The 16,589-nt window shown below is 39.2% G+C and overlaps 1 protein-coding gene across 3 annotated transcripts in view; it reads right to left on the bottom strand.

The window, feature by feature from the left end:
* The window catches only part of atrnl1a (attractin-like 1a), a 384,223-nt gene that overhangs the window by 155,009 nt on the left and 212,625 nt on the right, over window positions 1-16,589 (bottom strand). For all 3 annotated transcript variants that reach the window (XM_074676260.1, XM_074676261.1, XM_074676262.1), the window contains 2 exons: window positions 1,946-2,040; window positions 1,167-1,245 (listed from right to left, as the gene is read on the bottom strand). In XM_074676260.1, coding sequence (XP_074532361.1) covers window positions 1,167-1,245; window positions 1,946-2,040 — 174 coding nt within the window. The remainder of the gene's footprint in view (window positions 1-1,166; window positions 1,246-1,945; window positions 2,041-16,589) is intronic.

Genomic DNA, 16,589 nt, shown 5'->3' with positions numbered 1-16,589 from the left:
ATATTATGTTAAACATGAATACAAAGCATGGATACTGGATGTCAATACTTAACATGTTAGCGTTTTAACCATGACATAACATGTTGCAGAGGTGGGCCTCAGACACCAAGGTTTGCCTGTAGCTCTGTTCCCCTACAGGCTTCCAGAGGGCTGGCCAATCAGAGGGAAGGGGGTTGTGGAGCAGGGAGGCTTAAAGACACAGCAGCTAAAATAAAGTGTTTCAGACAGAGGCTAAAAAATGTTTTTACTGAGATACCAGAGTGAGTAAATTCTTCAGTGCTTTCAGCTAAAGTAAGAAAACCACTGACCATGCTCGAATCATCATCATGAATTCAAACCTGAATTCCAAAAAACACATGAAGACAGTTTCAATGTTGGCCTACTATTATCTAAAGAATGTGTCAAAAGGACCTGTAAAAACAGGTTCATGCACTGATCTTCAGTAGACTTGATTACTGTAACAGCATCTTTACAGGTCTCCCTAAAAATAAGTCAGACAGCTGCAGATGTTTCAGAACACTGCTGCTCGGGTCCTCAGTCTAATTCTGACTTCCTTAAACCAGCATCCTATCAGTCAGAGGAAACATTTTAAAATACTTCTGTCGGTCTATGAAGCACAGAATGGTTTAAGGCCAAAATATATCAGTGATCTTCTTATACAGTACAAACTACTCAGGTCATCCAGAACAGGTCTGCTTTCAGTCCCAAGACTCAGAACCAAACATGAGAAGCGGTATTCAGCTTTTATGCTCCAAATATCTGAAACAAACTCCCAGAAAATATCAAGTCTATAGAAACTCTTAGTGCCTTTCAATTATTTGAATATTTTAACCAACCATTTTTACATCTATTTTATTGCAAAACTCTACATACTAACTTTTATGCTGATATCTTAAAACATGTTTTTCTATGTTTTGACCTTTTTTAGCTATTGTATTTTATTCTATTTTATTTATTTATTTATTTATTTATTTTATCAATTTCCAGTTGTTTTCCTTCAATATGCTTTGCTGGCACTTTAAATCCCCTTATTACTGAAATGTGCTATATAAACAAACTTCCCTAGCCTCAGTCATGTTAAGTTAGACTGGAAATAAATTATCTTTGAAAGAGGATAAATGTTGTTTTTATTTATAAAAGCATGCCAATGTGACCATATTCTCTACCTGTCGAGCTGTAGGACCAGGTGATGTTGAGGTTGAAGTTGTTTGAAGCGTTTATTGACATGTCCAGGTTCTTGTTGGCCTGCAGACAAAGAAAATCATTGTCATTGCACTGTTAATTGAACAGCTCATGCTGTTAGACATCACAGCAGTTGTTTCATTCTTTTTCGACCTTTTGCACCCTGCTCTGCACATTCATGAAACACAAACAGAAGGGAACATCTCTGCACTTAAACTGTCTCTTCAGCACCCCAACTTCTGTCACCCCGGGCAAATTTGAATCTGTTGGCCTCTTTGCAAGCCGTTCCATTGATTTGATGATTCTGTCTGCAAAGCTGTCTCGAAATCCCAATTTGAGCTGTAACTGCACCTTAAGGCGCTGAGAGGGAAAACAGGTGAGATAAAATTTGAGATGTTAGATGTGTCTTGTTTTCAGAAGCAGCTTCACACATTAAGGAGATACACGTTTGACACTTTAAAATACAACTTTGAGGCGTTCGTGTGATCAGAATTTTAATGTTGGAGTGAGTGTAACCACAAAGTTCTTGCAGGCCATTTCTGTTTTGTTTTGTCTACAATGTCTATCAATAAATAAAATAAATTAAAGGTGACCAAAACAGACACTCCAGTGCCATCTCATCATGAAAATTTACAACAAAAGTGTCAAAGACAAAGCTACATATACTTTATGTTGTTCAGAGATCATTAGAGTCACATGCTTTGGAAATATTGCCTGTTAACAGTTACAGAACTCCCCTTCTTGTGTGCCTCTTAATGCATACCTGTTCAGGTGTAGCCATGAAGTTGATGGCAGTGTAGTAGCGGTCATCTTCCTGAAGCAAACTGAAGGTAAACTGGTAATCGATCAACAGGTTGTCTGGGCAATGGTAAGAGAAACAAAAAAGAAAGAAAAGGTGAAGAAAAAACAAACTAAGAATCATCCAACCAATCTTTTGCTTTTGCCTTATCACAATAGAAGTTATCTCTGTACTAGAACATAAAAACAGGAACAGACAATACTCTGTGATGATGTACAGGGAAATAAATGAGTAAAAACTTTATGTAGAAGCTTAGTGTCACAGAAAAATTACCTTTCAAGGTGCTGAAACCTCACAAAAAGACTGAATTATGGGTAGAAACTTTCTACATCTGCTGAGATGATGAAAAGCTCTGATGATCTGTCTAATAACATGTTTTAGTGATGTGGGGTTGTAATTTTGTTCATTCAGCCTGCTTACTATTTCTACTTATCTTCTTTTTAAGAAGGCTCTTCATTCTTGCTGACTTTATTGGCATCACCATCAAGTACAGACAGATTTAGGAGAGAAAAAACATGAGAGAAGCTGGCTGTGTGTCGATATTCAACCAAGGTTATCGAGACAGGGTTTTAGTCAAAGATCTCAGTAACACAATACACAAGGCAAGCATCTGTGTGTGTGATCAGCTGAGTACATGTGGTATGAATGTGAACATGAGTGCTCTCAATGAGGATGTCGTGTCCTAGATGAGCCAACAAGCCAATCAATAGAACACAAGTAAGCGTCTGAATAATCGTATCGTCTTGGAGATTTGATCATTTTTGATAACGGTTCCTTGTGGAGTGTCAGGAAGCGGCTCTTTGTCAGCAAGACAATAGCCATGGTATAGATAGAGAGGATCGTGGTGATTGAACATCTGGACAGACAGCAGGAGCCGCACTGGGTCACCTTGTCTGTGTGATGGAGGAGGAGAAGAGAGGAAGGATGGGGATGTAGACAAGAAGAGGAGAGTAAAGAGAAGGGGGAAAAGCATCTCTGTGGCCATGACAGGCTGTCCGTGCGAGAGGATATTTTTTAAGTTAATCAGCGTGACTGCAGAGTGCTGGCCCTTCAGGGTAATCCAGGTGTGTGTGTTTTTGTATATGTGTGTGTACATGAGTGCGTGTGATGTCTGCAAGGGCAGCTCAGATTAAAACAGACCCATGCAGGCAACACTGATTATTCAACTCTGGGTCCTGTTTTCAAAGTTCTTGCCAACAGATTGACTGTAGTTTTTCCATTTCACTAATCCTAGAAAAGGCAAGCATACACAGCTTTCTCTCCTGTAATGACAGAGAAAAGGGAAAGGCTGCAGTTGAAGAATGATTACTAGACATATATTCAGTCAGTCCAGTCAACACTGAAGATTATTTTAACTGCCTTGTGTAAACAGGGCAGTACAAGGTGAAGGCATGGCAGGCAGTTAACTTTACAAACACTTCAAAATGAGGGCAAACAATGTTCATCTTTCATGAGATTTTTCTTGCAACAGTTGCAACAAAACTTAGACCAAATTCTGCTTAACTTACTTCAGTGGAGGAAGAAGATGATGGAAACAGAGAGCTGTGTTTAGCAGAGCAAAGACATACTTGCACATCATATGTCTAACAACTCCACTGTCATCTGAGAGCCAAGTATGTGAAAAAAGCTTAATCCAGGCAGGCCTTTAACTTCTTGGCTTCCTGTTGGTCAAGTCAGCAATATTTATGACCAAGTATAGTTTGCAGACATTCATTTTTGCTGTATAAATGGCATTTAGCATGATTATTTATAGGGTCTTCTAAGCTTTTGGAGCCAGCCTCTGGTGGACACTCAAGGAACGGAACTTTATAGCTTGATTGGCTTAATTCTGACACTGGAAGCTTCCCCTAAAATTAATACTTTTCAAATGATTTAATATTTGCCTGCAATTAGAGATGATAGGACAGTAGACAGAGAAAGAAACAGGGTGATAGCAGGGAGTGATGTTCTGCAAACAGGCCACGGGCTGGATTTGAACCACAGCCACCTGCTCAAGCAGGTGTGCCCCTAAATCTATATTTCTAACTACAGCCATGGGCTTGTTAGTTTTGGTCCAACACAGTGTTTAATAATCCTGATTGGCAGCATTGGAGTGTGTCCTATCAATTAAAGTTTTAGTTCTTTTTTTTGCTCCTAATGGTCACTGATGAGTCCTCAGTAGCCAGATGAGACTGTGGCTGGGATGACAATCAGACGTGTCATTAATCGTTTGAATGTGTTCTGTATGTAAGGGAAGGTTTACATGGGCCTACAGCCCTGTCCAATGCTCACACTCACGTGTGCGCACATATGAACAAACCACATCATTTGTTAGTGGAGGGTAAGGGAAACTTTTGTGTAAATAACAGGCATATAATGCAGAGCTATGATTAGGGGAATGAAGTAATAGAATTTAAAAGGACTGTTGTAACTTATTTTGACATTTGGATTTGCCAATCAATTTACTAGTGGCATTCACTCCACCTGTTGATTAGGGTAATCTATCATTACCATCATCATCATTACATTTCTTTCAACAGAGTTAATTAAGTTATGGTTTTATAAATGGGGACAGATATTGTTTGAAAGACTGTGACAATGGGGACCTGTCTGTTAGTAGGGAAGTGTTTGTTGAGGTGGGCTAGGGATGCGCCGTCCAACTTTTGTGGCTCCGATACGATACCTGGGCTCTGGTATCGACCGCTACTGATCCAATACCAGCGTTAGATAATAACCTGCATGTCCTACTGTGGGATAAGACTGGTAACATTTTGGCTTAAAGGCAAAAAGTAAGTGTATGAAATTACTGAATTTTATATTCATTTAAACTATGAAATATTCAAAGGTTTACCATCAAAACAATTCTTCAGAATGTACTCAAGTTCTTTTCAATGTAAACTTTTATACCCTGTTGACTGGTAATGCAGCAAAAGTCAAAGCAAGTGCATCAGAGGCAACATTTCAAATCAAGTGGCAAAGAGCGCTAGTGAAAAAAAAAAAAAAAAAAAGACAGAGGCTGTTTGCCTGGATCGGCACCATGGATCTCTTCCCACTGATACCGATCCAGCTTTGAGGGGCACCCATACACCAATAACAGATACCACTGATGGGTATCGGTGCATCCCTGGTTAGTGGCATGAGTGGAGAAGTCTTAAAAGAGGCTGAATTGGGAGGTCTGGGGGGCCTCCCAAGTGCCTAGGGCAGGTGAGGTGAGTCGGGAGTGGCAGTCTCAGTGACGAGCTCTTCATTTGAAGTGATTGTGCCCGTAAAAAAAGGCACGATTTCTGAATAGACAAAGATTCTTGCTATGAGTTGTCTAGAGTTTCCATCAGGATAAGCACAATAGGACTCTGTACTAGTCAATTTATTGCTGTTTGGCATTGACTAGCAGCCTTAACCCAGACACTGCAAGAGCTTTGTGCTTTACAAAGAAAAATAAAGTTCAGTGTCATGCTCTGAAGAAGGAGTGGGAGAGATGTGTAGTTATCACCTTTCTTCTTTCAGCTGTACAAACCCGGGGCGTCACCAAGACGAAAGCAAATTATGTTTGACAAACACTCTTGTTTTGTTCAGCCTTCATGGCAACTTAGCCCGTACAGCAGATATCATCAGATCAAAGACAATATTTTTCCTTAACGTCTCTTCCTCCCCCCTCCCAGGCAGACGCGCTCAGCTGCTGCTCAGTTGTTTATCCCAAAAGGGTCGTAAGTACAACTTCAGAGTATTTCCAGTTTTTCACACTTTATAAAAGGGATGAGTGTGTGTGTGTGTGTGTGTGTGTGTGTGTGTGTGTGTGTGTGTGTGTGTGTGTGTGTGTGTGTGTGTGTGTGTGTGTGTGTGTGTGTGTGTGTGTGTGTGTGCAAATCTGGACATAAAATATAAGTTCTCCATGTACACATCTGTACATTTGCATGATTGTAAGCTTGAATACATATATCTGCCAGTGTGTGGATGTGTTTTGATTGTTTACATGCGCATACATGTCAGCATGGTTGGCCAAACAAGCACAGCATGAAAAAACTTACATCAGTCCCTGTGCGTGTTTCTGATGTTTGATTTCAAGGCTGTTGAGAGAAAGAGCATCAGCCAGGTTTAAAAGTTCATCTCCACTAATTGCTAATCCCATTTGAGGAATCCGACAGCAGTTCCACTTAAACAATCTCAATTACAGGAATACATGTGCAAATTCTCACTCTGGATGAATCAAATCAAGGTGTCACTGAAGGTTTTAAGGACCCCCAGAAGAACTGAAATAGAAATAGTCCGTGTCAATGTCTCAGGTTCACAGATGGGTGATCTAATTACCATAATGTGTAAGCTGAATCAGCCAGTATGAAAGAAAACACTGTGATGGGGAATGAGAAGGCGGAATAGAAGCCGTCACCCGGAACGTAATCTGATATTCCAGTCGTCGACTTCGGATAGAAATCCCTAAACAAGCGTGAACTCACCTACAATGTCAGTCTGTCACCATCTCGCGCAGAGGTTTCATTTAATGCTTGTTAACAACTCATTATTTCCCATTTGCAACACCTGCCTGACGGAGCGCAGGCCAAGCACTTCAGCATCAACTCGCTGAGAGAAAGCTGAGAGCCGGGGAAGTGAACACAAGGACAACACAGATTCTCTATCAGACCTTATTAGAAGTCAAGGTTACACTGAAGACATTACAGAGGGTGAAGTCGTGGTTGACCAAGTCACAAAGTTTGCCATTACAAGAGTTGAGTAATGAACTACATTTTGTGTCAGTTACACTATAAAATACGTACAATAGTTAAAATGTAATATATTTTCCCATTAAAATATTATTTTTTAATAATTTTTTCTAAAGACATTTATGTTTTTTGGTTTCTACATGCAGCCATTGTGAATTTACAAACCATTACCTTTAATTTTTATGCTACATCGAGAAATACCAATCAAGAAATCTCTGAACCTATCCACTGTTTATGCAGATGAGTCAGCCCCTAAGGACAACAGACAAAACAAGAGATTGAAAACAGTATCCAATTACAGTTATCTGCTAAGCCGATAACTAATAAGGGGACTACTTTCTGAAGCTCCAGTTAAAGGGATAGTTCAGTTTTTTTGAAGTGGAGTTGTATGAGCTCTATGTGACCACTAAGAACAGTAGATACAGTAGAAAGTTGTCTCCTCTCCCTCAGTAAGACACAGACTGTAATCGCTGGTGACGAGGAAATAGACGCTAACAGGGTACCGTACCAAATTCAAAGGCTATGTTTCTCTGTATTCCTTTCAGTCATCTGTAGCAGCTCCTCCTCTGTGTAGCTACTTCGGTTCATACAGGTATCCTTTTGGTTCCAAAGTGAATGGAACTTCATCGTCGCTGTCATAGTCACTCATTTTGAATTTCCTACGCTGCCTCACAATCCTTAGAGTACAAACAAAAGAATTACGATACTTGATCAAACTTACACGAGGCTACAACCGGCGCCCGAAGCATAGCTTGTTTACATTCCCTACAGCTGAAAGGAGGAGGGGGACGGAGCGCACTAGCGCTGCGCGGAAGGACACATAACCAGTCAGTTAGGTCCAGATAAATGTTTATATTTCCGAAGACTTAATGCACTTAAAAAATATTTTATGTAGCGTACTCTTAAAATGTGGTATTACTTTTTGATTTTAGTTCTTGTAGGCAGAGAAAATAGCCTTTGAATCTGGTACGGTCTTTCCCTGTTAGCGTCTATTTCCTCGTCACCATCAATTAAAGTTTGTGTCTTACTGAGGGAGAGGAGACACCTTTCTACTGTATCTAATGTCCTTAGTGGTCACATAGAGCTCATACTACCCCACTTCAAAAAACTGAACTATCCTTTTAAAGTCCTTATGAGGAGTTTTTAGCTGGTTATGATACTGACTGGGTTTTAAATATTGCTGTCTCTGTGCGATCTAAAAAGCAAACAAAACCGTTATCATAAAGGATGGCTTTTTTAGATTGTTATTCTTGTATCTGAAACTACTGACAGGGTTGTAAAGTGTCAGACCCAGTGAAGAATTTTCTGAAACCAGAACACCGCTCTGCTAAGATAAATAAAATCAATCCTGTTCCAGAGCTGGTAGTCTTGTTCTTCTCTTGGCAGGTGTTCATATTTAAACAGTTTTTCATTTTTAAAGATGCAGTGTGATAATCTGAATTAAAAATTTAAAACATCCATGAGAAGTGTTTACTTATAAAAGGAGTTGGTAATGATTGTAATACCTGATTCAGAGCCAGTGTTCCTGAGCTCTTGAGCTCTGCGCTCACATCCCTTCCAGAGTGTCACATATGAACATGGATCAAACTGTTATTGAAACTGACTCAACCTAAGAATCAATCAGAATATTTAATAGCCTAACAGGGCAACCTCTTACTTGCAAAAGAGCTTTTTGGCCTGATAGGACCAATTATTCCAAGTTGGATAGGCGTCCAGACTGAGTGCCTGTCAGCAAATATTGAGTCATCCTAGACTGATGCCAGATCGTGGTCTAATGAAGGGCCTGGGGCCAGGAGTGCTGTTGACTACTGATCACTGCTGTGAGACCACTTTGAGGTCTGGATCAGCCCCAAATTTCTCTGCTTAAGCTATTTCGTTTTAAAATTAATTACAATACAATGATGTGATCAGTTCTTACCATGTAAAAATTGTGAATGTGACTAATCAACCCTTCTCTTCTCTCCATTTAGATTTTAGACACAGTTCCTTTCTCAGTCCTATTTAGAACAGCAATCCACTAATTGTGGTTTTAATTGTGGGGATGTCAGTAAATATTGGAGCCACTGTTGTATGACCTGACTAAGCTTTCCCAGCATGCCTCAGGGCAGCATGCAGCGCTGAGCGTGGACTGACTGGTGTTAGCCGGTAACTCAGCCGACTGCTGGTCTCTCCAGTGGATGTGGTGAGACACTTGGTGGCCGCCCCTAATTAGACATCCCTCGTAGCTGACTGTGATGGAGGATGACAGTGGTTCATTAAAGCGTTGTCCTGGTGATGTCTGCTCATAAATGCTAGCCTGACTGGGGGCCAAACTCATTAAACAGCAAAGTTGCTTTTCATCAATTGACTGGTGGTTCAGTGTGACAGCGCTAACTGAACCAAAGCGCCGCTTGCTGCACTTTATCCCTGGGTGAGATAAGGAGCGCAGCAGTCATAGCAGGACGCTCACATTCATCAGCCTGGTGAAAACACTTCCCCAGCAGAGTTTACTGTTTCAGTGTGTGGCATGATTGCTTTCTGTGTTTTGTGTCTTTCATGTTGCAGTGCTTAAATGGGATAAAGATGTCACTTCTCTCTTCTCTATCATCATCTATGAGAAGTATGTGGTTATATGAGCAAACTTAGCTGTTTTGGCAGAGCATTCTTCCTGTTGGTGAGGTTAAACAAGGGGAGTAAGACTGCATGAGTCAGTGCAGCACCTGACTGAGAGCTCATACATCGTAACCACCAGTGTCTGATATGTTCTTTCCTGTATATCAGTCCCTAAATAACCCTGTTTTTCAGAACTCCGTTCAGTTCAGTGTTAACTTTGTGCATTGTTTCCTCTGTCTGCCTTGTTTTATTTGTGATGTCCACTTCTCCTGACTTTTTTTTGTTTTTCATTTTTGTTTCTTTTTAACTAGTTGGTAAACCAATGTCAAAACAAAACTTTTTTAAAGGGACCGATATGATTGCAATTAGTCTGATTAGAGCAACATCCATGACAACCAAGTGCAGTTTTATAAATAGACTCCTGCTGAGTAATATCAGTATGAAGTGTTTTACAGCCATGTAACAACTGTTCCTGTCTAACATGAACTTTGAGAATGAAGATTGATTACGAAGAACATTGGCTCCATTGTTGTCAATCTATTTTGAAGGAATTTGCTTCTCACATTTTTCTAAAAAGGGATTTCCAATAAGGGTTGATCATCTTAAAAATAACTTTATTCTTTAATGAGTGCTGTACTGACTGTGAAATCAAAGGGATGTTGTTGTTTTTTTTTCTTTTCCGAAGTGGGACTGTTAAATGTATTGTCAATGGCAGGTGTATTAACCACAGGGGCTGTCGGTTTTCTTGACTCCTCTATTGAGATGAGTTAGATCAGAAAACCAGGAACCAGAATGGAAGTGTTTTTCAGCTCTCTGTTTTGTTTGTTTGTTTTTTTATTGCATAATGACACAAGCCATGGTCAGCACAATGTTTTCATGACTAAAATGCACTCTGTCAGCTGATGAAGTAAACTGACTGAAATTGTAAACTTTATATTTATCACTATGACCCTCAAATAATTTTAAACATTAGGTGCATCTTATACCAAACTGCGACAACTATGTGTCGCATCCGAGAACAGCGACAATCAAAACATAATTTAACATCCTGGAAGGTTGGGCCAACCCCTATTGACAGCAGCATAGCCTAGCTTTCTACACTGTTCTCCAGTCGCTTTTCCAACAAAGGGGCTGAGCTGAACGGGATTCTCCATGGCTGATACGCCTACTATTAACAAGTACTTCATACAACCCACTTTAAAAATACTGAACTTTCTCATCGAGTCATATGCTTGGAATACGCCACTTACATCTGCAGTCCGACTCCGTTCTATTGCGTGATGACTGCGCTTGTCAACTCACACCAGCTGCGTGTTCACTCCGACAAGCAGCATGACTGACAGACAGCTGGAGTCACAGACCGAGGAGTTCCTGGGCTTCCTTCTCCATTGATATGTCTCTGTATTCATGTTGGGCTGTAAAACCTCAAACCTTGACTCCTGGTCTGGCTCTGCTCATTATGTCCATTTATCATTGTAGTCAAACTAAATACAAACTGATTTTGACATGGTCTGTTTTATTTTGAAAATCACTGAGTGTTTTTAGGTAGTTTCCGGTTGTGACTTCCTGTCCCGCTCAATCTTCCCTACGCTGAATTTAAGTGTCACAGCTCCACGTCAGTCAAAAATAGGTTGGCTGGGTATTACCTGCAACACGATGGACCAGCCACGCAGACGTACTGCAACAGAACGGATCCAGCTGCAGTTGTGCAGCAGTTGAAGCAAAGGCAGGAACCAGACCATGTGAGCACTAACCTCTATGTTGGATTTGTGATGGTGGCCACAGTGTGAAAAAAAGTGTGTTGTAATGCCTGACCCCAAATGTGTTCAAAATTTGCTTCTGTGGCTTCAACAAAGCACACTAAGTACTTTCAAAATGAAACCAAGTAGACTGAACTGTGTATTTTTACCCAATAGGAAAATGATAATAATCTACTTAGTAGTTACTCAAGGTGAAATCTGAGTTGAGCAGAAAGCTTGACTGAGTAGAGCTGTCAAGCAGATCTATGATTGATACAACAGTTCATTGCCCTGACTACAATTGCCTTTCATATATTCTCTTTGTTCAAATGGGAAGAAACAAAACAGAGGCAGACAGAGAGCCAGAGGAGGGAACGGACTACTGAGCATGTATGATTGAGAGCAGATGTCAAGGGGGCTGGCTTGTTTTGATTTACAGCTGTTCAACTTTAAGTGGTTGTTTTGGTTTAGATAATGGCTTTCCGTTCACATTGAAGGAGTTTGTGCTTAACCTCCACGGCTGGTCTTTTGGTTCCCTGTGAGTGTTTTGTGTCAGAGCTGGCTCTCTGTGAAGCAGAGGAGCAGTCAATCATTAGACAGAATAAATCCAGCCGTTTGCTCTGCACTAGAGTAGACTAGTTTGAGCATACTGTACATCTGCTTGAGTAAGATTCAAGTGAAATTCAAGTGAGTGATTGCCATTGGACTGATTTTAAAGATGGGCTGGAAAAATAATCTTCAAGCTTTAACAAAAATGTGGGACTAAGAATTAAGTGATCAAACAAACATCTGTTATCTACTCAGTTCTGCATGTACTTTAAATAATGGAACCAACACACAGAGGCTTTAAGATATGGGACACGGCTCAAGTATAAACTTTATTAGATTTCTTTTTTGCAGATTTGCACACTCAGGTAATCTCTCTCCACTCAGCTGTTTGATAACTTTCCATCATCCAAGGAAATCCACAGTTGGTGCAGTTTTCTCAAACTTCTCCCTCAAATCTGTCTAAGTCTCCGTCAAAGATGGATCCTGCTCTCATACAGTATAATCTGCATGTATTTACACATGACACAGATACAGCGTCTCTTATCAGCACCTTCCTCCCAGTGACATTTAAGGATAATATTGACCTCAACCACTTACTCAGCCGAATAAGCAGATGGACGGCTTTTAAATCACTCTTTTATACACGCTATCTCCATGCATGTGTGTATTCCTGAGTATGCCTGCTCTTATTCAAACAAAGCTAACCCCATTTCATAGACAGAGGAGACGGTAATGAGACGTAAATGGCAGGACATAATGTAGTCCAACTCATGTGAAAAAATAACATTTTAGCCGCAGCCATGGAGATATGACGCAGCTGTGTGCCTACAGACTTAGAGAGCTTTTAAATTCATGTCTGACTGTTTGCATTTATATCACCAAAATCCCTTTACAATACTGGATAAGGACATTACATTGGTGCCATCTAGTGCCTTCAAACCTCAGTCCTAAATTCAACAGACAGAGTAAGGCCATGCCAACAGTTAACTCTAAAATATAACTTTTTTACCCTACATAGAGCTCACTAAGGTGGACAACTAGCTCAAAAATACTATTATCGCCTGAGATGGAATCTTTTAAAATTTTCTTTTAGATAGCAAAACTATCACAGATTGTTTGATTTAATGCCACTGATTTCTGTGGCATAACTCAAGATAAAATGTTTAATTCTGTATCTAACAAGAAAGAAACTGGAAAGATCATATAAAAATAAAGGTTGGCTGGATTTTTAGAAACAATGTTCCCCAAAATGTGTTTTTGTGATCAAAGGCATATTTTCGATGACCAGTGCAGCATGTCGTGACTCCTGTGATTGCCGTACCCTTTCGAGCCTCTCTCACTGAAACACTGATAGCCCTACTCAAGCTAGAGAGCTATTGACATTGACAGAACTTGAACCTTATTCTAGAGGGTTATGATGTTTAAACTGATGATGGCAATTTAGAGACAGAGCATGAGTGTGTGCGTGTTTGAGAGTTTGTGTGTGTGTGAGAGAGGGAGAGATGAGCATAGAGTGAATGTGCCTTTGTGCTGCCAAACATCTGTTTTGGCTGCAGCATTCCTCCCTCGTCTGCCCTTTAAAAAGGAAAACCGGCAATTTGTTGCAAATTAGGTAAGTCAGTGTGAACCCTGCAAGCATCTGGAAACAGAAAAACAGATTCCTGCCCAAAATACTCTTTATTTAACCTACATCCATCTCCTCTCAATAAAAAGGAGTAGATCTGTACATCACAGAGTCACGATCCTGATTCCTGTATTGTCTGGTTCTTTCCTTGTAGGATTCACCAACGTAAATGTTCTTTACTTGTTGACTAAGCGAGACCAGAACAGATTAACAGTTGTTTTACTTTCAAAAGCATTACAACTATCGGATCTATTTTGAATATCTCTTTTGGCTGTCTGCTTGCACTAGTCTATGTAGATGCTTTATAGAAAACACACACAGGGACAATAAAAACAATGTTAGACACTGTTTTTGATCGCATCTTTTTATCCTTTTAACTTATTTTTTTTATTTTTGTATTTATTGTATGGTGTCCTTCAACATCTTAAAAGGTACCATCAAAACAGTATTATTATTATTATTATTATTATTATTATTATTATTATTATTATTATTATTATTATTATTATTATTATTATTATTGTTGTTGTTGTTATTATTATTATTATTAGTAGTAGTAGTAGTAGTAGTAGAAGTAGTAGTAGTATGCTGATTTTGTTATTTTCATAGATGTGCATTGATTATTATGGCACAATCCAGCTTTGTATTATTTATTTATATTTTATATTTGTATTATATGTCCTAATTTCTTAAAGTGACAGTCATATTCATTTTATTTTACTATTATTATTATTATTTTTACACAACAATGGGGAATACTTAGAAAGCAGCTTGTTTGCATATTTAGATGTAACAGTCTCTCAAAATCACAATTAGGGCCAAACTTGATAAGAATAATAAGAATTTATCTTGTTACTTCAAAGTCTGAACACATCCAGGATACTCTTAGAGTGCATGTAAACACACTCTTTTAAAAAGCAATGCCCCTTTCTCATGCATAATCCTGCAAAGTATCCTGCCAACATCATCAAAAACAGAACACTGTTATAGCATCAATTTTAAAACTAATGCTGTCTCTGTTTGCAGATTTTGCACAACAACCGGTGGTGAAAGACTGGACTTTGGTTTTAGAAGTGTTCTGGTTGGATGTAGGCATTAAATAGTCCATCCCAGCTTTGATCTGTGGTCTACATGGATAAATGGTGAACCAAACTAAATATTTAATTCATGGGCATTCGTAGATGTCTGCATACATGTGCAGGCTGCAGATCTCGTGTCAGACTGTGAACAGTTGTATAGGGAACAGAAACAGAAGTAGAAGCCCTGAGTTGCTACCAGAACGGCTGATTGCTGGCTACACTGACAGCTCCCAAAAGTTGGCTGTCATTCCCACAGGCCTTTTCAACGTTGGAACCTTTTATATTACTGAGACTTTTTATTTGGCACAAGATTCCAACTAATTAAGTGGAAGCTGAGTGAAAGTCTTGCATTGTTGGATCCATCTTCAAACTGACATCAAAGAACACTTAGTCACTGTTTCTACTGTGTTACCTGATTTGCGACTAAAACAATGTCTTTGAGTGTCTAAAAATGCTTGAAATCAATTAATCTATTAAAGGAACCTTTTGTGTTCTTAAAACTCTTTCCAGGTGAAATAATGAACTCTAAAACTCAAAGATTGTCCTCTGTCTGAAGCAAATGCTGTATTATCAAAGAATTGTTATTCAAACGCCAAGAGTTGATGTGCTACTTAAAAAAAATCCGACCGAATCAGGAGGCAATACACTTTTCAAAGGTCATGCTTACCCCTGTACCTTCACAAAAAAAATATAAGCGTGTGAAATATTTCTGAAGTGCATTAAATGAAGTCCATCTGTATTTTGAACGGGTCCAAACATGTTGCAAACACTCAGGGCTCTGCCAAAACTGAGACTGAGAATAATATACTGCTTTGTTTTGATACCCTCCTCGAAGCTCTTAAACACTTAGACTTTGTCTCCTAACTTTACTTTTCGTGATATTTAGGAGTTTGGGAAGTGGGCTTATCTGTAAACAACAGATAGTGGATCAGAAGAGCAGTTTAACTTTTTATGGATGGTTTGATGCTTTTCCAACTTTAACAGTCATTATTGCAACCAACAAATCAAGCTGCTCTGATTTTCTAGAAAAGCGAAAATCATGGGCTACAAAGAACCTTCATGCCTCTGCATGGGTCAACTTTATTTATTTTTTTTGTGTGTGTTTGTTTTTTCTTACTTTAATTTCTACAATTTAGCTTCTCATTCACTTAAGGACTGCATGGCTTTTGGCACACTTGACTTTAATTGCACAGCTCCATGATGCACCTTGTATCTTTTTTTTTCTCATTATTACTATTATGATATTGATTTTCTTTTTCCTGATAAATATTCTTTACTTTCATATATTTTTATATTTTATATCTTAATTATTTTAATTCTATTTCACAGACTGTATAGCTTGTAATCCTGTATACTTTAAGTAGTTACTATAGTCTCACCTTATACCCCTGTTCCGTGTAAGCACAAACACACCAAGCCAAATTTCCTGTATGTGCAAATGTACTTTGCAATATAATCTGATTCTGACGCTGACTAATTCATTTCAATTACATTGACGCTAACTGCTCATCAGCTGGGGGTTGATACTAACTACATCACAGTTTGTAAATCTTGTTATGCCTGACGTTTTTAGTGGTCAAAACATCACCTCCACCTCTGGGTGACCTAAAAATAACAAAATCTGTAAACAATACTTTGAAATACAACCCCTGCACACATGGGCTGTGACACCATGTGCTCTTCTTATTTATCTTTTAATCTGAATGAGATGTCTTTGAAAGCTCTCTCCAGGAAGTTAGCTGGATACAAATTGTGAAACGTGTGCCACATCTTAAATAAATCAGCTCTCCATCCAGCTCATCATACACATGGATATAATTTAGAACCTCCAATATGAGACACAGTGCAGCTTTGTGCAGCAGAGTTGAAATGTGGCAGGTCATCTCAGTCACAATCAGAAGCAAAACTGGAGTAAACTCCACAGAGCTCCACAACTTGAATAGCTTCATGAATACGACCTTTAGGTGGAGCAGATAGTGGAGGCAGATGATGCCTCATCTAGTCTTAGTGAGTTCCCCCTCCGTGCAGTTTGAGTGTAGTTACTTTCAAAAGTCTAGAAGTTCATGTTCTTTGAGAAAGCAAACCTTAACTCATATGTATAACTATTTTACTTTTCAGGGATACGTGAGAAAACAAAGACAAAAAGCCCCAAGTGCTAGCTTGATTTGCTGATTTGGTGCTTGCAACATTTTAATTTTTAAAACATTCACACCCAGCTGTCTGTCACACACTGTCAGCTTGGTCTGCATCAACAGGTATCTCAGTAGGGCTGGGCAGCTATAAATTATTAATGCATTTAGTTTCGGCCCGCACAGGAACATTACGGCCTTT

This window comes from Halichoeres trimaculatus, unplaced genomic scaffold (assembly GCF_033239565.1).
Source record: "Halichoeres trimaculatus isolate MK-OKI-2021-1 unplaced genomic scaffold, fHalTri1.1 fHalTri1_scaffold_8, whole genome shotgun sequence".
NCBI lineage: Eukaryota > Metazoa > Chordata > Actinopteri > Labriformes > Labridae > Halichoeres > Halichoeres trimaculatus.
This window is presented reverse-complemented; position numbering and strand designations above follow the sequence as displayed.